Source organism: Somniosus microcephalus, chromosome 10 (genome assembly GCF_052327205.1).
Source record: "Somniosus microcephalus isolate GS21.2 chromosome 10, FLI_Smic_1.0, whole genome shotgun sequence".
Classification (NCBI taxonomy): domain Eukaryota; kingdom Metazoa; phylum Chordata; class Chondrichthyes; order Squaliformes; family Somniosidae; genus Somniosus; species Somniosus microcephalus.
Window position 1 is genome coordinate 206,850,626 of NC_140996.1, and position 21,237 is coordinate 206,871,862.

General features: G+C 49.7%; 1 protein-coding gene across 1 annotated transcript in view; it reads left to right on the forward strand.

The window, feature by feature from the left end:
* Nucleotides 1–21,237, forward strand: part of LOC147112042 (von Willebrand factor A domain-containing protein 3B-like) — a 332,584-nt gene that overhangs the window by 176,139 nt on the left and 135,208 nt on the right. Inside the window, 1 exon segment of the mRNA XM_085999537.1 lies at nucleotides 17,511–17,755. Coding sequence (XP_085855663.1) covers nucleotides 17,511–17,755 — 245 coding nt within the window.

Below are 21,237 nucleotides of genomic sequence, written 5' to 3' on the forward strand. Positions count from 1 at the left end.
TTTTGTATATATTTTCTACCAAGATTTCTAGCTTGTAGCTTTCCATGTGGTTGAAGAATAATACATTTGCACATCAAGCTAAATTAATCATTATATTCAGCAGGGCCTCAGTGCAGCAGAGGTTTTCTGAGCACTGAAAAAGACACGGTAATAAGACTCCTGGGTAAGTGTCAGCTGTGGCTTAGTTAGTAGCATTCTCACCTCTATGTCAGAAGGCTGTGTGTTCTAGTCACCCCCCCCCCTCACCCCCAGGTGCAATATAGAAATGTAACATGTCTAAAGGACAATTTTGTGCTGTAAGCCCATGCCAACTAGGAACTGGATTGTGTCTGCCCATTCTGCAAGTTTATTAACGTCTTGCTGTAATTTGTTGCAGTCCTCCTCGGAGTTAACTACGCCCCCCAATTTGGTGTCATCTGCAAATTTAGAAATTGTGTTTTTGATTCCAAAGTCTAAATCATTAATATAAGTTGTGAACAACAGTGGTCCCAGCACTGATCCTTGTGGAACACCATGACCCACCTTCTGCCACTGTGAATTTTTGTTGAGATTCACGTATCTCTGGTAAACAGGATCAAGTGCAAACCAATATGGTGGGTATATTGGCCTAGAAATTCAGTCTGGCCACTTTTGGGGCGGTAAAGTCGGGCAGTCGCTAAAGTTAGCGCCCGCCGGAAAGTGTAGGCCACTTCGCCGAAATTCAGTAGATTTGGCCAAGAGTTTGGGCGAGCGCTGAAACTGGCGTTGCACTGCTATCTTCAGGCGCTAAGCCGGCGATGCGGACTGATAACGCCGAGGCCGGGCGCAGCGCAGGTGCGGTCATGTTTTGATTGACAGCAGACACCCTGACGCCGGCCAGCTCTTAAAGGGGGAAGGGTCGACTTTGACTGCTGCCACGCCCTGCATAGTGGAGCCCTGCAGCTAGGCCTCAACACTGCTGGTGGACCCAAATAGCGCCTGAAGCCATGGAGAAGGCCCGTGAACGAGCGCAGCGCTTCTCCCAGCATGCTTTGAGGGTGCTGGTTAATGGTGTGGAAAAGAAAAGAGAGATCTTGTGCCCGGACAGTGGCAAGAAGGCTCCCAGGAGGCAGTACAGGAGAGCCTGGAAGAAAATCGCCCACAGGGTGTCATCCACCAGCGATGTCCCCAGGAGTGCGGACCAATGCCGCAAGAAGTACAACGACCTCACTCGGATGGTGAAGGTGAGTACCCTTTCCAGTGTCCTCCTCATCCTTGCATGTGCACCTCACATTATGGGCAAAGGGACCTCAAAGGCCTAATGGCCAGCCCTCCTCCCGCAGCTATGGCACTGGCATGATCATCAATAGCACTTTCTGCACTTAACACACTGGCCAAGCTATTCGACCATGGGAGGCAGTGCACACAGCAACAGGGCACCACACTGGCCAAGCTATTCGACCATGGGAGGCAGTGCACACAGCAACAGGGCACCACACTGGCCAAGCTATTCGACCATGGGAGGCAGTGCACACAGCAACAGGGCACCACACTGGCCAAGCTATTCGACCATGGGAGGCAGTGCACACAGCAACAGGGCGCCACACTGTACTTAGAGGCCGTCCTTTCTCTTGCAGGCCAAGCTGGCGCAGAATTTGAGGAGCCAGTCTGCCACCGGGGGAGGCCGTCCCCAGTACCAGGCGCTCAGTGAGCTGGAGGAGAGCGTGGCTCGACTCATGCGTGGCCGGGTGACTGGCCCTGTTGCCATTGGAGATGCGGACCCTGTACTGGGACCCACTGGTAAGGACATGACCGGTTGGACCTCTCTCGTTGCCCTTGCGCTTCAGATCTACATCCTTTCCTACTGTCCGACCAATGCGCATAATGCCACCACTCATGCCACCCTCGCTGACGCCCTGTCCTCACTCTAAAGCTACTCTTGTGTCTTCCTGCTTTCAGCTGGTGAGGAGGAGGTGGTCCCTGAAGCTCAGAGTGCCAGGCCCTTGGAGGAGGAGGACGACGAGGACCAGGAGGAAGGCGGCACATCGGGGGGACCCTCATCCGCGCCAGGGGATGGCAATGGAGGGGAGACGTCTGGCCTGGAGGAGAGGCAGGGGGAAGTGTTGCAGGGGGGTGTAGCTCCTGGGCCCAGTGGGGTCGAGGCACGCGGGAAGGGTCGGGCAGCACGGCGGCCTTCTCCCCAGAGGGGGGAAGTGTTGCAGGGGAGGGCAGTTCCTGGGCCCAGTGGGGTCGAGGCACGCGGGAAGGGTCGGGCAGCTCGGCGGCCTTCTCCCCAGAGGGAGAGTCCGCCCTCCAGTCCGGAGACGGTCCTCGCCCAGGAGGTGCGCCTCCTTGATGAGATGTCCGCGGCGTCGGAGCGGCGCCACAAGGAGTTCATGGGGGTTGTGGGACAGTTGCCTCAGGCCATTGAGTCCCTGGCTCATAGTGTGGTCGCTTTCGGGGAATCACAGGCCAGGGGGGTCGAGCAACTCGCGGCAGCACACGACAGGGGTGTCCAGCAACTCGCGGCAGCGCAGGACAGGGGTGTCCAGCAACTCGCGGCAGCGCAGGACAGGGGTGTCCAGCAACTCGCGGCAGCGCAGGTTGCGAGTCCATGAGTGGTGCCGTCCAGACACTGGCAGATCTAATGCGGGCACATACCAGGGCAGTTCGGGCACTCACTTCTGCCACACTCGCTGTGGCGCGGAGGCATCGCCAGGGCACCCGCCGCCCTGCTGCAGCACAGCGGTCTGGCCTCCACCAGATTGGTGCGCTTGCTGCACTGCCAGCCCGGCCGAGTGCCAGTGTCTCTGGCGAACAGCGCGCGCCTGGCATCAGCCAGCTTGCCCCCATTGGTGCAGCCGACACTGCCACTCCCCCAGCCAAGGTGCGACGAGCTGCTGCTGAGACTGATGCTGGCCAGCTGCAGCAGTCAGCAGCCGGCCCCTCCCGGGCCAGGCCTCGTCTAGGCCGACCCCCAAGGGCATCTGCCGTCACGCATTGTGGCCCTCATGAGCCTTCCCCCAGCCTTGCCACACCCACAGGGCCCAGGTTGAGGCGGAGCAGCAGGTCGGGCAGGGGCTGGAGAAGCCTGCATAAGGACTCGCCCTCTCGGCACACCCAGTAGAGTGTGGTGATAGCGGTTTTTTTTATATGGGGGTGTTTGTGTTCTGGGGGGGGGCTTATTTTGGTAAGGCCGAAGATGAAGGCATTTTTTGTTTTTATGGGGGTGTTTGTGTTGTGGAGGGGGGGGCTTATTTTTGTAAGGCCGATGATGAAGGCCAATTGGATGGGCAAGTTTTGTTATTCCTCCCCAGGTTGTGGGAGTGACAGATGTTTTTGACTGTTTTTTGGGGGTCTCGTCTGTTTTTCTGTTTCATGTGGGAAGGGCCCTGAGTTTGTAAAATAAAGCTTTTTATTTATTCAGCATGTCCAGGTGTCATGTTTCAAGTGGTTGTTGCGTTAACCGGCTGAGGGCTTGCGGAGCGGCTGCATTCAGGTGCGTTCATTGCCACAGGCCATTCCCTGACAGGGGGCCTAGAAGTGTCGTTCAATAAGCCGCCGGCGGACGGCCCTTGGACCTTGTGGCTCCCTCCTGGGCTGGTACTCCTCCTCCTCCTCCTCCTCATGGTCCTCCTGCTCGTCCTCCTGAGGTGGTGGTGCAACGTCAGGTGGCAGTGCCTGAGTCCTGCGGATAGCCAGGTTGTGCAGCATGCAGGACACGACGACGAACTGGGAGACTCTATCCGGCGAATACTGTAGAGATCCGCCGGAACGATCCAGGCAGCGGAACCGTTGCTTGAGGACGCCAATTGTTTGCTCTATGATGTTCCTTGTGGCTTGATGGCTTTCGTTGTATGCCTCCTCCGCTGGGGTCCTGGGCGCGCGGAGCGGGGTCATGAGCCATGTACACAAAGGGTAGCCCTTGTCCCCAATAAGCCATCCCCTTGGTGGAGGCTGTGCCTCGAACATGTCAGCTACAGTAGTCTGGCGCAGGATAAATGCATCGTGGCTGCTTCCTGGAAAGCGGGCATTGACAGCTAGGATGCGCTGCCTGTGGTCACACACCAGCTGTACATTGAGGGAATGGTAGCCCTTCCGGTTGCGGTAATCCTCGGCATTGTCGATAGGTGCCCGCATAGCCACATGCGTGCAGTCAATGGCGCCCTGCACCATGGGGAAGTCCGCGATCCTGCCAAATCCAACTGCACGCTGCTCCTGCCTCTCTAGGGTCATGGGGAAGGAGATGAATTGGTGTCTCCTCGCGAAAAGTGCATCGGTGACCTGCCGGATGCAGCGATGCGTGGCGAACTGGGAGATGTTCGCTATGTCCCCAGCAGCGGCTTGGAAGGAGCCGCTTGCATAAAAGTTCAGAGCCACCGTGACCTTCACTTCCACCGAGAGAGACGTCCTGCACATCAGCTGTGGACGCAGATCTCTGTGAAGCAGCTGGCAGATCTCTGCAACCACCTCCCTTCTGAAGCGCAGCTTCTTAACACAATGCGCCGCAGTCATGGTGAGATAGGACACCTGCTGCCGGTATTGCCTGAGTGGGTAAGGCCTACGTTGCTGACGCCTGATGGCCCCTCTGCGTCTAGGCATGGCTGGCCCTCTCACACAGCGTCTGCGAGCCCTTCGCACATAATGCTGCAACTGAGGGTTGGAACCCCATACAGCCCCCATAATAAACTTGCAAACAGTGAAATCACAATGATTCAAATGTCAAAGCTCTGGCCAGAAGCCAAAAATACCTCCTATGTTGTCCCAAATCAGTAAGCTCTGTTCCTTGGTCTCTGTCCAGAAATCCAAAGCAGTAAAGTCATTGCAGCAAAATGGCTGGGCTTTATAGGTCAGTGTAAGTGCCCTTTAATTAGCGCTCCCCGAGGCCCACAGGGCCTCTGTTGCGTTCCACGTCACAGTTCTTAACAGCGCCACGCCCACATTGGGCGGGCGCCACTGAATTTCCGGTTTGGGGCGCACAAACAGCGTTGCACGACGAAATGACGTCATAAGCTGCGCGCGCAGCTGAGCGGGCGCAAACATTTTGCGCCGGCGCTAAATGTCTACTGAATTTGGGCGTAGGCGCAGATCGGCCTGCGCCCGGGCGCTAAGTGCCTAGCGCTGGAAATATACCCCTCTTATGGCGTTAACGGCTGGCGAACGCAACTGAATTTCTAGGCCATTGTGTTTAATCAGAGTTTAGGACAGAATATAACACACTAGTAATACAGCAAAAACATACGACCGTGACAAGCAGCTGATATCGGACCCGGTCAGACAGACGGCTGGCATGCGTAAACAGTTCTCTGGCTTCTGGCCTCTCTCTTGCTCTCTCTCTCGGGCCTTCGATGGTGAGCATGAGATCACTCTTAAAAGAGCATTCGACCAGCTGTTCAGCTCTCCCTTCCACAGTCTGTGTGCAAGCCCTTGGGGTGTCACTTTTTATTCTCTTTTTAGGGGTGGGCCTGAGGCCAAGTTATTGACAAGACCATTTAACCTATAGAGGTTCCTCCAAAACTTCATCAACCAATTGTGATGAAATATTTCCATTCATCACTGCCTGTGACTGAGATCGGTTTCAGTGTCATTTCCCTTCCCCCAGACCTCATTGTATTGTGTACTGGAATGTGCTGTATTGTATACTGGAATGTGCTGGAATGTGCTGTGTGTAGGGCTCCGCCCATACCTGGCCCCGTTTGTAAGCTAGTTCCGTCTGGCCTCAATCTCCAGAAGGACGACATCTCTCTCGCTTACGTGTTACGTTCTAAGTTAATAAAAGCCTTGTTTTTGTTCTGCTAACTTCGAGTCTCGGAATTATTGAGGCACATCAATTTTATTAACTTATTTTTCAACACTATGGATCAACTCCTGAAACCCGAACGTTTGGATTTGGATCAACATGCTCCGGACGCATCAGCACGCTTCGGACACTGGTTTGAGTGTATGGAATTCTTCCTGGACAATTCCGTAGCCGTCAAAGACGCTACGGACGCTGCGAGGATGAGACTCGGAATTCTGCGGAATTGGGTCAGCCACCGGGTTTACCCCCTCATCCAAGATGCCGAGACGTACCTGGCCGCCTGCGACATCTTAAAGGCGCATTACCAGCAGCCTACGAATGAGGTGTATGCTAGGCACCTGCTCGCCACCCGCGCACAGCGACCTGGGGAATCGGTGGAGGAGTTCCTAAGCACCCTGAAAATGCTTGGCAAAGACTGCAAGTGCCGAGATGTAAAAGCCGCAGTGTACACTGACGAGCTTGTTCGCGATGCCTTCATCACAGGCCTCAGCTCCACTTACATCCGGCAAAGACTGCTGGAAAAAACGGGGTTGGACCTGAAACAGGCTGCGGACACCGCGCGATCCCTGGATGTGGCCCAGAGAAACTCGGACGCCTACTCTTCAGCCCGCGCCGTCCACGCCGCCACGTGTGCACCGAGGGCGCCGCCATCTTGGAAGGCATCATCCCCGCCCGACAGCCCGACACCGGCTGGGCCCCGCTCTCCCCCCAGAAGCCCTACGACAGCCGCGACGCGTCAGGGACCCAACTGCTACTTCTGCGGGCAGCCAAAGCACACCAGAAACCTGTGCCCGGCGAAAGGCACCACCTGCTTTAAGTGCGGTAAGAAGGGGCACTTCGGGAAGGTGTGCAGAGGGAACCCCGCCGGAAAACCAACCGCCGGAAAACCCGCCACCGCCGCGTGTGCGCCGTGGGAGCGGCCATCTTGGACGCCATCTTGCCTGACCTCGTGGGGTCCGCCATCTTGTGAGCAGACAGCGTGGACGCCATCTTGTATCGATCAGGGCCCTACAGTGGCATCGGTCACAGTGGACCAGACCAGGCCGCACCCGCTATCCAGATCAATGGTGGACATCGAGGTAAACGGGTGCCGGGTTAAATGCTTAATTGACAGTGGAAGCACGGAGAGCTTTATCCACCCAGAACTGGCACAACAACTCTCCCTAAAGGTGGTCCCTACTCAGGGTACCATCTCTGGCTGACAAAACCCAGACATCGACCATTCTGGGTTACTGCACGGTACAATTGTGCGTTAACGGAACTGTATATGATAATTTTAAAGTATTAATCATGAAGAACCTATGTGCGAGCGTGATCTTGGGCCTGGATTTCCAGTGCAACCACCAAAGCATCACGCTCAAGTACGGTGGGTCCCAGCCGCCCCTCACAGTGTGCGGTCTGGCTACCCTGAAGGTAAAGCCGCCTTCGCTATTCGCGAACCTTACCCCTAACTGCCGGCCAATAGCGACCAAAAGCAGGAGGTACAGCTGGGAGGACAGGCGGTTTATCGCGACCGAGGTAGACAGGCTCCTGAAAGAGCGCATTATTGAACGCAGCAACAGCCCGTGGCGCGCCCAAGTGGTAGTGGTAAGGGGTAGCGAGAAGAAACGGATGGTGATCGACTATAGTCAAACGATCAACAGGTACACCCTACTAGACGCCTACCCGCTACCCCGCATATCAGAAATGGTGAACCAAATCGCCCAATACCGGGTGTTCTCCACCATCGACCTCAAGTCAGCGTACCACCAGCTCCCTATCAGACCAGAGGACCGCCCGTACACCGCCTTCGAGGCGAACGGACGCCTCTACCAATTCCTCAGAGTCCCCTTTGGGGTGACGAATGGGGTCTCGGTCTTCCAGAGGGAGATGGACCGCATGGTCGATGACCACCACTTGCAGGCAACCTTCCCCTACCTCGACAACGTCACCATCTGCGGTCACAACCAGCAGGATCACGACTCGAACCTCGAGAGGTTCCTGAAAACCGCACAAAAACTCAACCTCACCTACAACGAGGACAAGTGCGTTTCCAACACCACGCGCCTCTGCATACTAGGCAGCGTGGTGGAGAATGGGGAAATCGGACCAGACCCCGACCGATTGCGCCCCCTACGGGAGCTGCCCCTGCCCAACACTCCCAAAGCCCTGAAAAGGTGCCTGGGGTTATTTTCTTATTATTCCCAATGGGTCCCCAACTACTCCGACAAAGCCCGCCCCCTCTTGAAAGCATCCTCTTTCCCGCTCTCTGCTGAGGCCCACGCCGCCTTCAAAAGCATTAAGCAGGATATTGAGCGGGCCACGCTACAGGCAGTGGACGAGAACACTCCATTTCAAGTGGAAAGTGATGCGTCTGACTTCGCCTTGGCGGCCACCCTCAACCAGGCGGGGCGGCCCGTAGCTTTCTTCTCGAGGACCCTCCAAGGGCCCGAGATCAGACACTCCTCCGTGGAAAAGGAGGCCCAAGCCATCGTGGAGGCAGTGCGCCACTGGCGCCACTACCTAGCCGGCAAACGCTTCACCCTACTTACCGACCAGCGGTCGGTAGCGTTTATGTTCAATAATAAACAGAGGGGGAAGATTAAAAATGATAAGATTCTTAGGTGGCGGATCGAGCTCTCCACCTTCGAGTACGACATCATTTACCGGCCAGGGGCCCTTAACGAATCCCCTGACGCCCTCTCACGAGGGATGTGTGCCAGCGCCACCGGGGATCGGCTACAGACCCTCCACAACGACCTCTGCCACCCAGGGGTCACGCGGCTGTTCCACTTCATAAAGTCCCGTAACTTACCCTACTCGATTGAGGAAGTTCGGTCCCTGACCAGGAACTGCCGCACTTGCGCTGAGTGCAAGCCTCGGTTCTACCGCCCAGATAGAGCCCACTTAATCAAAGCTACACGGCCCTTTGAGCGGCTCAGCTTAGATTTCAAGGGCCCCCTCCCGTCCGTCGACCGCAATGTTTACTTCCTGAACATTGTGGACGAATACTCCCGGTTCCCATTCGCCTTCCCCTGCCCAGACATGACCAGCGCCACGGTCATTAAATGCCTCAACAGCCTGTTCTGCCTGTTCGGTATGCCGAGCTACATCCATACGGATAGGGGGGCGTCCTTCATGAGTGAAGAGCTACGCCAGTACATGCTGTCCAGGGGGATCGCCACGAGCCGTACCACCAGCTACAACCCCCGGGGTAACGGCCAAGTGGAGCGAGAGAACGGGACAGTATGGAAAGCAGTCACTCTAGCTCTAAGGACCAAGGGCCTCCCTATCTCCTGCTGGCAGGAAGTCCTCTTGGATGTGCTCCATTCGATACAGTCGCTATTGTGTACGGCCACTAATACCATGCCTCATGAACGAATGTTTGTCTTTCCCCGGAAATCCACCTCAGGCGTATCCATGCCGTCATGGCTCTCCACCTCAGGTCCGGTACTCGTGCGAAGGCATGTGAGGGGCCACAAGACGGACCCTCTCGTGGAGCCAGTACACCTACTCCACGCCAACCCCCAATACGCATATGTCCGGCACGCCGACGGAAGGGAGGACACCGTGTCCATAAAAGACGTCGCCCCAGCCGGCATCGACAACAACCACGGCAATAGCGGCAACGACGATCACAGCAACTCTTACCCACCCACTACTCTTCCATCACCCCCGGAAGAACACCGACCAACGGCACCCCCACCAACTACCCCTTCAACAACCCTGGCGGCACCCCCGGCAGAGACCCAGGAGGCTACCGAGGACACCCAGCCGACACCCGCGGCACCGCAACAGCCACGCCGGTCGCAGAGGACTATCAAACCCCCGAACAGACTAAATCTATAGAAGGGGTGAATGTGATGAAATATTTCCATTAATCACTGCCTGTGACTGAGATCGGTTTCAGTGTCATTTCCCTTCCCCCAGACCTCATTGTATTGTGTACTGGAATGTGCTGTATTGTATACTGGAATGTGCTGGAATGTGCTGTGTGTAGGGCTCCGCCCATACCTGGCCCCGTTTGTAAGCTAGTTCAGTCTGGCCTCAATCTCCAGAAGGACGACATCTCTCTCGCTTACGTGTTACGTTCTAAGTTAATAAAAGCCTTGTTTTTGTTCTGCTAACTTCGAGTCTCGGAATTATTGAGGCACATCACCAATGACAGCTTAAGTTCTTTGTCTTGGTGTTTGGATGAATGCTCTCCCCAAAAGAAGGTCTCATTACTTCATCCTTGTTTTTACAATTTGAAGGTTCCTCCATTGGAATCCATCTTATCTCTTTTTACTCTCTCCCCCTTTTTCCCAGCAAGTACAAGGCCTGGCCCTGTCCCTCTTAATCATGGCCCCGGCCAGAGCTGTCGCACATTAACCAGTCACTATCTCACCTTCATCTAGCAAATGGCCCATTCTAAGATGGATACCTTATCCTTCTCAAATTCCTTTCATTCTATGTCTTTTCCTAATTAACTTTTAATTATCTTCACAAGCAGTTCTGCTAAACAAACTCCAAATTCTATCTGTGGAGATTATAATATGGTTATTAGTAATAATGGAAGAAACATAGGCTGGGCCTTCACTGGCCAAATTAAAGATACATTAACAAAGTCAAAACCCTAACTTACAAACAACAGATAACTAGCCTGGCAGGACCATCCTATGGGCTCCCGTGTGGAATGTTTATGTTTCACCTAATCTAACTGATTAAAAAGACTGTCTCAAATTCTGATGCAAGCTTCCTAGGAAAACGAAACTTATCATTTAAAAGCCATATACATTTTTAGGCACCCCTAGTTTCTAACAGAATAGCTACCTTTTACCCCTACTCTCTGCTTTCTGTCTTGAAGCCAGCTAGCTATCCATTCTGTTACTTGTCCCCTGACTCCACATTCTCTGACCTGACGCTCCAGTGCAGTACTGAGGGAATGCTGCACTCTCATAGGTGCCGTCTTTTGGATAGATAGTAACGACACCCCCCGTCTGCTTTCTCAGGTGGCTGTAAAAGGTCCCATGGCACTATTACAAAGAAGAGCAGAGGAGTTCTCCCCGGTGTCCTGGACAACATTTATGGCTCAACCAATATCACTAAAACAGATTATTTGGTCATTACCACCTTGCTGTTTGTGGGAGCTTGCTGTGCGCAAATTGGCTGCCACGTTTCCTACATTACAACAGTGACTACACTTCAAGAGTAATTGATGGGCTGTAAAGTGATTTGGGACGTACTGAGGTCGTGAAAGGGGCTATATAAATGCAAGTCTTTTTTATAATACACTCCGGTAGCAAAAGAGATGTATTCCTAATAGAATCCTGCACTTAATATGCTGTACCATAAATATTTTAAAAATGGTGAATTGGATTGTATCAAGAGGGCGAAAGACAATCTAGAGAGTTAATCATGTTGTAAACTGTCATGGTTAAGCCCTTGCAGTTTTACCGGAATTCAGAGCTGTGAGATTATTTTACAGCTTCCACACAATCTCACCCAATTATCATTACATGTAATATCACCGCAGAAGAGATTGGAGGCCCACTAGATACGGTTAAGCAGCAGGGATGACCAAAGTGTATTATGATATTGGTTGAATTAACATTGTATCATGTGGCTATCTGACATGTTTTCTACATATACATAAATGCAATTTACAGCTCAGAATAGGTTATCAAAAAGAAATAAAAATGAGGCCAACTTACATGGATGCTTCTCAGCAGCATATCGGAGACTATATTTGTCATTGTTATGCGGTTACTGTAGGGACTGGCTAAGTGGTTAGATTAGGCCTCCTGCTTATTGGCGGTTGTGTGGTTGCTAGGTGAACCATTGTTGTTTGGCGCAAGGTCTTTTCTTTAGCATCTTAATGAAAGGGAAATAGCTTCAACACTGAGCATTTTTTGCTGTGTTCATAAAGGAACCGACTCATTCCATGAAAAATGGAGCTTATAGTGTAGAATTCATGTCAATGAATCAAAAACATCATTACATTTTTTTTAATAGTATGTTACAACGAAATTGTTTGTATTTTTGCGTATTACAAAACAAGTTACATTTCTTCCTTTTGTTTAAATCTTTTTTGTGCTCATCAAGGTAAGGGATGTTTGTACTGGGAAATGGAAAACTTTCCAACTTGTTTTTAATTTGTTTCGCGGTATGTGGCCGACACTAGCAAAGCCGTACTTATTGCCCATGCCCAGTTGCTCTGAGGCTGTTAAGAGCCAAGCACATAGTGTGGGACTGGAATTAAATGTAGACCACCAGGTGGTAGGTTCTCTTCCTTGAAAGACATTCAGGAACCCGTTGGATTTTACAACAATCCAGTCATTTTCTGCTACTAGTCCACAAGTTACCAGATTTTTGAATGCAGTTTCACAACTTGCCATGGTGGGCCTGGAACTCAAGACCTGCTGGGTTGCTAGTTCGGTATCATATCCATTAGGTTACCCTACCCTATGAGGCACCCACGATCATCATGAAACACCCTTTCTACTCCAACAACATGCCTCAGCCCCAACTGTAGAAGACCGCCCCCTACAGCACCAGTGTGGAATTTTCCCATTTCCCACACTAATAGGAGGTTAAGGCCTTTCATGTCTGGTACTGAAATCCAGTCCAGACTGATGAAATGAAAACCTTCTCTGTTTACTAGCTATAACGGTGCATTGTGAAGTGTGTTTGGGCAGACTCAATCCAGTTCCTAGTGGGCATGGGCTTACAGCACAACATTGTCCTTTAGACATGTTACATTTCTATAGGGGATAGACAGGGTAGATGCTGAGAGGTTGTTTTCCCCTGGCTGGAGTACCTAGAACTAGAGGGCATAGTCTCAGGATAAGGGGTTGGCCATTTAAGACTGAGATGAGGAGGAATTTCTTCACTCAGCGGGTTGTGAATCTTTGGAATTCTCTGCCCCAGAGGGCTGTGAATGCTGAGTCTTTGAGTATATTCAAGGCTGAGATCGATAGATTTTTAGACTCTAAGGGAATCAAGGGATATGGAGATTGGGCGGGAAAGTGGAGCTGAGGTGGATGTTCAGCCATGATCTTACTGAATCGAGGGGCTGTATGGTCGACTCCTGCTCTTATTTCTTATGCTCTTATGTTTTTATACTGCACCTCACATGTAGAAGTCTCAAGAAGTTTACAGTATGAAAAACAGACAGAAAAACAATGGCAGGCAGGCAAGCAAGAGAGGAAAAGAAAAAAGCAAGAAAGGAATTGATGTCATGTTTGAAGAGGAGGATTTTTAAAGGCTTTTGAAAGCAAGGAGAGATGTATCATGACATTTAGGGAAGGAGTTCCAGCGGACAGGCTATGATGGCTGAAACAGCAGTTAACCTTGGTCGAGCAGAGGGATCAAGGGATGAGGAGCAGGTGTTGGAGGAACTAAGGGTGCATGCAGTTATATGGATGGAAGTGATTGCCGAGTTGGGTGGGGCAAAGTTTTGGGGGGGATTTGAAAGTGAGGATGAAGATCTTAATACTAGTTCACTGAGGTACAGAGAGCCGATGGAGCTTGGTAAGGACAGGAGGATGTGATTTTGAGTAGGTTGGGAGATGGGGGTGTGGCACTCTGAATGAGTTGTAATTTGTGTAGAGTGGAGGAGGGAGAACAAAATGTTGAGCGTTGAGGTGATAAAGCCATGGATTCGGGTTTTGGCAGCAGTGAAGCAGAGGAGGGGCGGAGGCAAACAATGTTGTAAAGGTAGAAGAAGGTGTTCTTGGTAATGGTTCTGCTCCTCTGACCTAGCCTTAGGGGACAGTTGAGGAGGTAGTTGGAGTCAAGGCACGTTGGTGGTCCCGTCCACACTGGTGGCAGCTAACGAGAATGGATTGGGTTTTTCTAACACTAAGCTGCAGGAAAATTCAGCTCATTGATGTATAACGTCAGACAGGCCAGGAGAGTTTGTAGCAACAGCCTTAGGTTTGATTGAAAGATCAAATTGGATGTCATCAGCATACATTCGCAAACTGACTGGTGCTTCAAGAAGAAGATATCTCTGAGGGGTAGCATATGAATGATAAGAGGTAGGGATGGAGGAGAGAGCTTGGGATACATTGAAGATGACCAAGCTTGCAAGGGAGGAGAAACCACTATAGGAAATGTAACGATAAATAAGACAGTGACCGATTTGGCCGAGTCCCGAATCTGCCAGACTGGGCTTGACTCAGATGGTGAGGGAACTAACACAAGAAAGTAATCTGCTCAACTCCTCTTCACCAACCTACTTGTTGCAGGCATGTCTGACCATGATGGGGTTGGTGGAAATGGCCACCACATAGTTGTTCTGAAGACAAGCTTGCATCTCCACCGTGAGGACATCTTCCATTGTGTAGTGTGGCACTATCACTGTGCTAAGTGGGATGAACAAAGCATGGATCTAGCAGCCGAAACCTGGGCATCCATGAGGCACTGAGGCCCATTAGCAGTAGCAAAATTGTACACCATCACAATCTGTAACATCATGACCCGGCATCCCTCATGCTTTGATCACCACCAAACTAGGTCACCAACCCTAGTTCAATGCAGAAGACCATGCTCGGAGCAAAACTACACATACCGTAGAATGAGGTAACAATCTAGTGAAGCTACTACACAGGGCTGCCTGCATGCTAAAACATCAAAAGCACAAGGCTATAGACAGAGATAAGCATCACCTCAGCCAATAGATCAAAGCAAAGCTCTGTAACCTTGCCACATCTAGTTGCGAATGGCGGCGAACAACCAGACAGGAGAAGGAGGCTCCATGGTGGAGCCCAGTACATAAATGCAAAAGACAAGGCTGAAGTGCTTGCAAGTGCCGTCAGCCAAAACTGCTGAATGGATTATCCTACTTAGCCTCCTTCTGAGGTCTCCACCGTCATAGATGATAGCAACTAGACAATTCAGCTTGCGCCACATGACATTCAGAAACAGCTGAGTACACTCGATACAACAAAGGCTGTGGGCCCTGTCAACCGGAATAGCCATGTCAACATCTTGACCACAAGAGCAGGGCAAAGACTGGCTACTCTAGTTGCGTGCCTCACCCCCAGCCCCTCAAAGCCTCTCCACTATCTACAAGGCTCAAGTCAGGAGTGTGTTGAAATACTCGCCACTCGCCTGCACGGGTACACCTGCAACAACACTTCAGAAACCTGACACCATCGAGGACAGCCGTTTGATTGGCACCCGTCATCAGCCTCAATAGCCACCTCCTCTGCCTTTGTGACAATGGTGCTCCTGCAATGGTGTTACATAGGAAATTTCACGATACTGATCCAGCGAGAACAAAGTAATGGCACCATGTGGATGCCGTATGTATGAGTTACAGGATGGATTGCAGAAACTTCTACAGCACCTCCCTCCGAAGTGACCTCTACCACCAAGAAGAACAAGAACAACAATGTTATGGCATCACCATCGCCTTCAAGTGTCCATCCAAGTCACGCATCATTCTCATGTGGATATATTGCTGTTACTTTGTAGTCGTTGGATCAATATATTGGGCCGGATATTCCGATCCCTACGGGTGGGTACGTGCTGTGTACACATCTGTAGGGACATCGGAAATGCCGGTTTCAGGCATGCACAGCGCATGCGCTGAAAACCGGCATTTCCGATCTGTCAAGAATCCTCGACAGATTGGATGCCTGCCCTGGAGAAGGGCCTCTGTGGGCAGGGAGTTCCGCTTTCTGCAGAACCTCCGCCCGCTGAAAACCCTTAGAAATCTTACACTTGGTAAAAGCAGGCATAAGGTCTGCTTTTACCAGGATAAGAGTTGAAAAATGTTTTTAAAAAATTTCAGATTTATCATATAAAAATACTTTAAAAAAAGGTAAGTTTATTTTTAGCCCCGTAAAAAAACTTTAAATAGTTTTTTCAAAAAAATTACATTTTTGTTTAATATATTTAATTTATTGTAATTTCAACTAATTTTAAAAATGTGATTAAAAAAACAAATGTATTTAATGTTTTGCAGTGTTTTTGGGGTGATCTCCATTCATATATTTGACAGGTCTATCTGTCAAGTGTATGAAGGGAGATTCCCTTCTTTGATTGGCTCCCCATGACCCATGTGATCCCAGGGACACTTGCGAACCACATGCGCCTCTGGGATATGTGGGCCCTGCGCAGTTGGAGTTGGAGAGGCCCAGGATCGGAACTATACGCACCTCGGGAGCCCTCAGGTAAGTGCGTAGATATTTTCCAGATCGGAGGCTTCCGCACGCGGGAAGCCTCCGATCAGAAAATACGGCCCATTGAAATTTCACCATTGTAGGAGTACCATTGTCACAAGAAATGTAGCCACTCAAGTAGAAGGCCCACCACCTCCTCCTCAGGGCAGCTAGGGATGAGGAATAAATTTGGCCTTGCCAGTGTCGCCCACACCCCAAGAACAAATAAAAACAAATTCTAGAATAGTCATCTTTACTCTGACCACATTCAATGTAGAATTCATGAAAGAAAAGACGTGACTGGGAAAGAGAAACAGCAGCAATGAATATTCCATCAAAGACTCTTCAGTTCTTAATTAGTGCTTTGTGATCTAAACTGCGTTAAGCGGAGTACTACAATTAAATCTTTATCTGCGTGCAAGTTGAGTATGAAAAGGTTTTCCTGAAGGACAGGCAGAATTCGGTATTTGTCCCTGTCTAGCGTTTACTCATGTTTCCAATATGTCCTGTGGGACTTTCTTAAAATTTGTAGTAGCAGTTGATGAATTTGGATTTTATTTTCCTCCTCAATTCTTTTCCCTCTTCTGAATATTCTGCCAAATGTTGAGGTATAGTTCCACAGCTACCAACACCAAGTATCCACCCCTGCCTCAGCTCATCTGCTGCCGAAACCCTCCTCCATGCCTTTGTTACCCCAAGACTTGACTATTCCAACGCACTCTTGGCCGGCCTCCCATCTTCCACCCGCCATAAACTTAACGCCATCCAAAACTCTGCTGCCCGTGTCCTAACTCGCACCAAGTCCCATTCATCTATCACCCCAGTGCTCGTTGACCTACATTGGCACACGGTTAAGCAACGCCTCGATTTTAAAATTCTCCTCCTAGTTTTGAAATCTCTCTGTGGCCTCGCCCCCCCTCCCTATCTCTGTAACCTCCTCCAGCCCTACAACCCTCCAAGATATCCGCGCTCCTCCAATTCTGGCCTCTTGCGCATCCCCGATTTTAATCGCTTCACTACGTAAAAGGCACTATATAAATGCAAGTTGTTGTTGTTGTTTGCTCAACTGGCTATTCTTCGTGTGTGAGTGCTGACAATAAGGGTAGAAATTCATCTCGGGCGGTGGCGCAAAATGGCCAGTATCGGATCGGCCGCCCGTTATACGCAGCCCCTGATATTCAGTCCCACTGCAGTCAATGAAACTGAATATCAGGCGCTCCATATAATGGGTGGCCGATCCAACACCGCCCGTTTTGAGTCACCGCCCAAGACGAATTTCTAGGCCTATGTGTTTCCAGGCGACTTGGGCATGTGGGTCATCACAGCTGAGTCTGATTCTGTTTTCACTTTCCAACAGCATCAGAAAGAGCTTGAATGAAAAGCTGACCTTTTTTTTGCCCCTCCCAAGCCCAAGAATGGTAATATCACACTGCTGAGATCACTTAACTCAGCATTGACCTGGGATTAAACCTGAGACCTTCCTGGTCCGTGGGGCTTAGTTTCACACTAGGTAGTGTACTTAACAACTGGACCATTGGGGATACTTCTGTGAAAGAGGTGGATACTAAAAAAAGTAGATACCGTCCGTTGCTAACCCTACATTCTTCAACTCTGTCTTCCAGACACAACGTGCCATTTGTAAAGCCTATTCCTAAACCAGTTCCACCACAGGAACTGCAAGAAGACACTTCATCTTCAGAGGAAGAAAGACGCAGGAAAAAACAAAAGAAAAGTAAGAAGCACAAGAAGCATCATAGAAGACAAAAGGATTCTTCAGATGCTGAGGATGATAAATGGCGATTGGCCTCTGGATCAGAGCTCGGACTAAAAGAGACAAATTTCTCATCTGATGAAGATAATTACGGAGGTACATTCTGCTTTCACCCAGAATCAGGATAATCGGCTTCTCAACTTGATGATGAATGCAATCCAGTGGATCCCAGTATTAGTTTCATCAGCACCCATTTTGCAAGATGACAGAATGTTCAAACCCAGGAAAGCAAAATTACTGCGACTCTCTCTGTTTGTAGGGTGATCACACCTGCGGTATTGGGAGCAGTCATCAAGATGTCTGCGACCTTCCTCGGCAGGTGCGCTGAGGGTCCAGGGAAGAAAAAGGGGTAAAGAGCGCCAATGGGAAAAATAATTAAAATGAAAAGAAATACAAAGAGAGCACACCGCGAGAGAAAGTAGAATCAAAAGAAAAAATACAAAACAGATTAATCAGCATCTGGTAGAGAAAGAGGTTAACATTTCATATTTCGGTACATACCAAGTGTATAAATCGGGATGATTTCCTTTGCATGCTAGGTATAGTGAAATTGTAAGTAAATTCTTAATAAAATGTATTCATGATTTCACTGCACCTGGAATACAGAGGAAATCTCCACCCACCCAATTGTATAATTATATTTCAGTACGTATATTGGCCCAGAACTTGGTGTCGGGGGCTTGCCGCGCGTGCAAGCCCCCGATCTGCACTCACCCTGCGCGCTGACATCTGAAGCCCGGGCCTGCTTGCATTTCCTGTCACTGGCCCGGTTCAGATGTCAGCGCGCAGTGCTTACCTGATCCAGCGGCGTAGTTAGTGCGATGTGCCGGCTGGGATCAGGTGAGCACTGTGCAGCCAATCGGGAGGGGAAGGTTCATTCATGAGTTTGAGAGTAAGAACTGTCAAACTCATGAAAACTACGGGGGCCCAAAACACTATTTAAACTTTAAATAAAAATTTAAAAAACATTCCAATCATTAAATTAAGTATAAATAAGTTAAAAAAAAATAATTTAAACAATAATTTTTTTTTTTGAAAAAAATAAATTTTTATTAAAAAGGGTCTAAAACTAAACTTACCTTATTGTAGATTCTTTAAAATAATAAACCTGTGGAAATTTTTTTTCTAAATTACACTAAAACACCACTTACCTGTAAAAATAAATACTTACGTGTGCTTTTTACAAGCGTAAAGACCGGAGGCCTTTACACATGCGCAAATCCCCCAAAACAGAGGAAATCCAAGACGCACGTGCTGCCCTCTACAGCGCATGCGCTAGCCTCTTCACCTCTTGGGTTAGAGGAGAGGAAATGCCGGTTTTCAGCGCATGCGCTGTGCATGCTGAAAACCGGCATTTCCTCCGGCCAGACGCGTGAGTACCCCTTCTGTACTCACGCGTTTGGGGAGGAATTACTGCCCCATCATATCAACCAAACACGCATGATAGCAAAATACTGCGGATGCTGGAAATCCAAAATAACAACAGAAAATGCTGGGAAAACTCAGCAGGCCAGGCAACATCCATGGAGAGAGAAACAGAGTCAACGTTTCAGGTCGAAACCCAAAGCATATAAGTTGAAGTGCCTTTAATATTTGCTCAGTCTAGAATGATTTTATTCATTGTTGCGTTGTTTAAGCTTAGAGCTGATCACCCTGGGGTATATTCACCAGTGGTGTACTGGCAAAGAACGGCAAATTATGTGATTCAATTCCTGTGTTGTGACTTGCATATGTTTGCATCCTATAACGTAATAAGTATCTATGCCCTAGATAGTCATTTTTAAATGCACTCAAAAATTTCCCCTGGAATTTCTGTTGTAATTGAAAGTTTTGGAATAATGTAATTGAGTCAGTAATCATCCATGCAATCCTCCTTCTCATTGCTGATAGACTAAGAATTGGAAAGCAGCAGTGAAATCCTGCAGAAAGCTGTTGGTGTTTTTTTTGTTCCTTCTAAGTACGAGTTTTGTTTTGCTTCTTATCATTGTCACTGTCATCTTGTCAGATGAATCTCAGCAACATATGTAATTTTATTCCCACAAGCTGGAAATTCCCATCCGTTGTTTGTTTCTAATGTAGTAGAATTATACTTCATTCTGATTTTTGACACATGAATATTAACATTTTACTTGATCTCCTGTGACTTTGCTCATAAAAAATCTGATTCTCTTCCTGTAACTATGTCTCTCGTTCTCTTCAACTCTGATTCTTGCTGGCTGAGGTTTTCTGCTTCTGTGCTCAAAAGCCAATGATTTTCTGCCCATTCACTTTACTGGACAGAAATTCTGGGCTGGTGAGCACATAACTGAAGAACCCCACCCTCTATGTCCTTCTCTGTGTCTTTCTATTTGTCTTACATTCTTTTCCTCGCTGTATGACTTCCTCACATTTTCTTTAAAGGGCTAAAAATTCATTATAGCACAGGAATAGGCGGTATCATTAGAACATTTTGAGAATTAGCGCCAGGCGCTAATGCTTTAGACCGCACGCAAAATTTGTCCTCACTGTTCAATAAAATGATTGGAGTCCTAAATCAAGCCTTAAAGACCTAGCTCATTGGCATTACACTTAAAGGTTGAACCAATATCAGGTGCAGTCTAATTGTAACTCATCATTGCCACAGGCTTTTCCCAATACTTAAAGGGGAGGTTCATTGATGCTGCAGCACCTCATTCTCAGCATTGTTGGCTGTGCAGCTCCCTCAGCAAGGAGAAGGAACCGGAGGACTGAAGCAGGTGTGCTCATGGCAGATCCACCTCAGTCGGGTGGTCAGGGTGATTGAATGCTTCAACAAATGCTACATACCACCATCTGTAGCACAAGCTTCACACACTGCCCAAAGCACCAGACCCCCAGCACTCACCCACCAACAATCTCTACCTACCAACACTCACATCTCACACCTTGCACACAATGACAGCTATTCAACTATGGCAGGCACAAGGGTCATTAGTTATTAGAATAAATGTGATATGTGTGATATGTTTATACATAAAATTATTAATGGAGTTTGCAATTTTTTGTGGTCGCTCTCATTTCACCTTTGCACCCAGGAGGATACTGTGATATGGCATGACACAGGGATGGTATGATGGGGATGTGGTGGGCAAAAGGGATCTGGGGGGAAAAATTCAGTTGATTTGTGCCTCTGGGGTGCAAAGCAACTAGTACCCGGGTGCGGCGCTGCTGACACCTCCCGCGAAATTCAGCGGGAGGTTAGCGGTGGCAGTAACTGTTAGCACCCCGCGGCGTTGTGCCTCCAGCGATGATGTCATCACCGTGCGCAGCGCCCCAGCCACGATCTTCGGCAGCGCTCCCTGAATTACCACCAGACGCTATATCTGACAGGGTCAAGGAAGCCTACCTGTGGCCGGGGCGGCGCAAATTAAAAGGGAAGTGCCGGGCGGCCATTCTTGTTGCTGACCGCCTGCCAGCACCTGCCCCCGTTGCTGTCCCCGGCCTCCTGTGCAGACCCCCCGCGGGGTGTTGGCTGCGCTCCGTGAGCCTGGCACTTCTCTTGAGCGCCGGGCTCTTTCGCCGGCACTCCGATCCCTGGTGGCCCAGCTGGGTCACGGGTC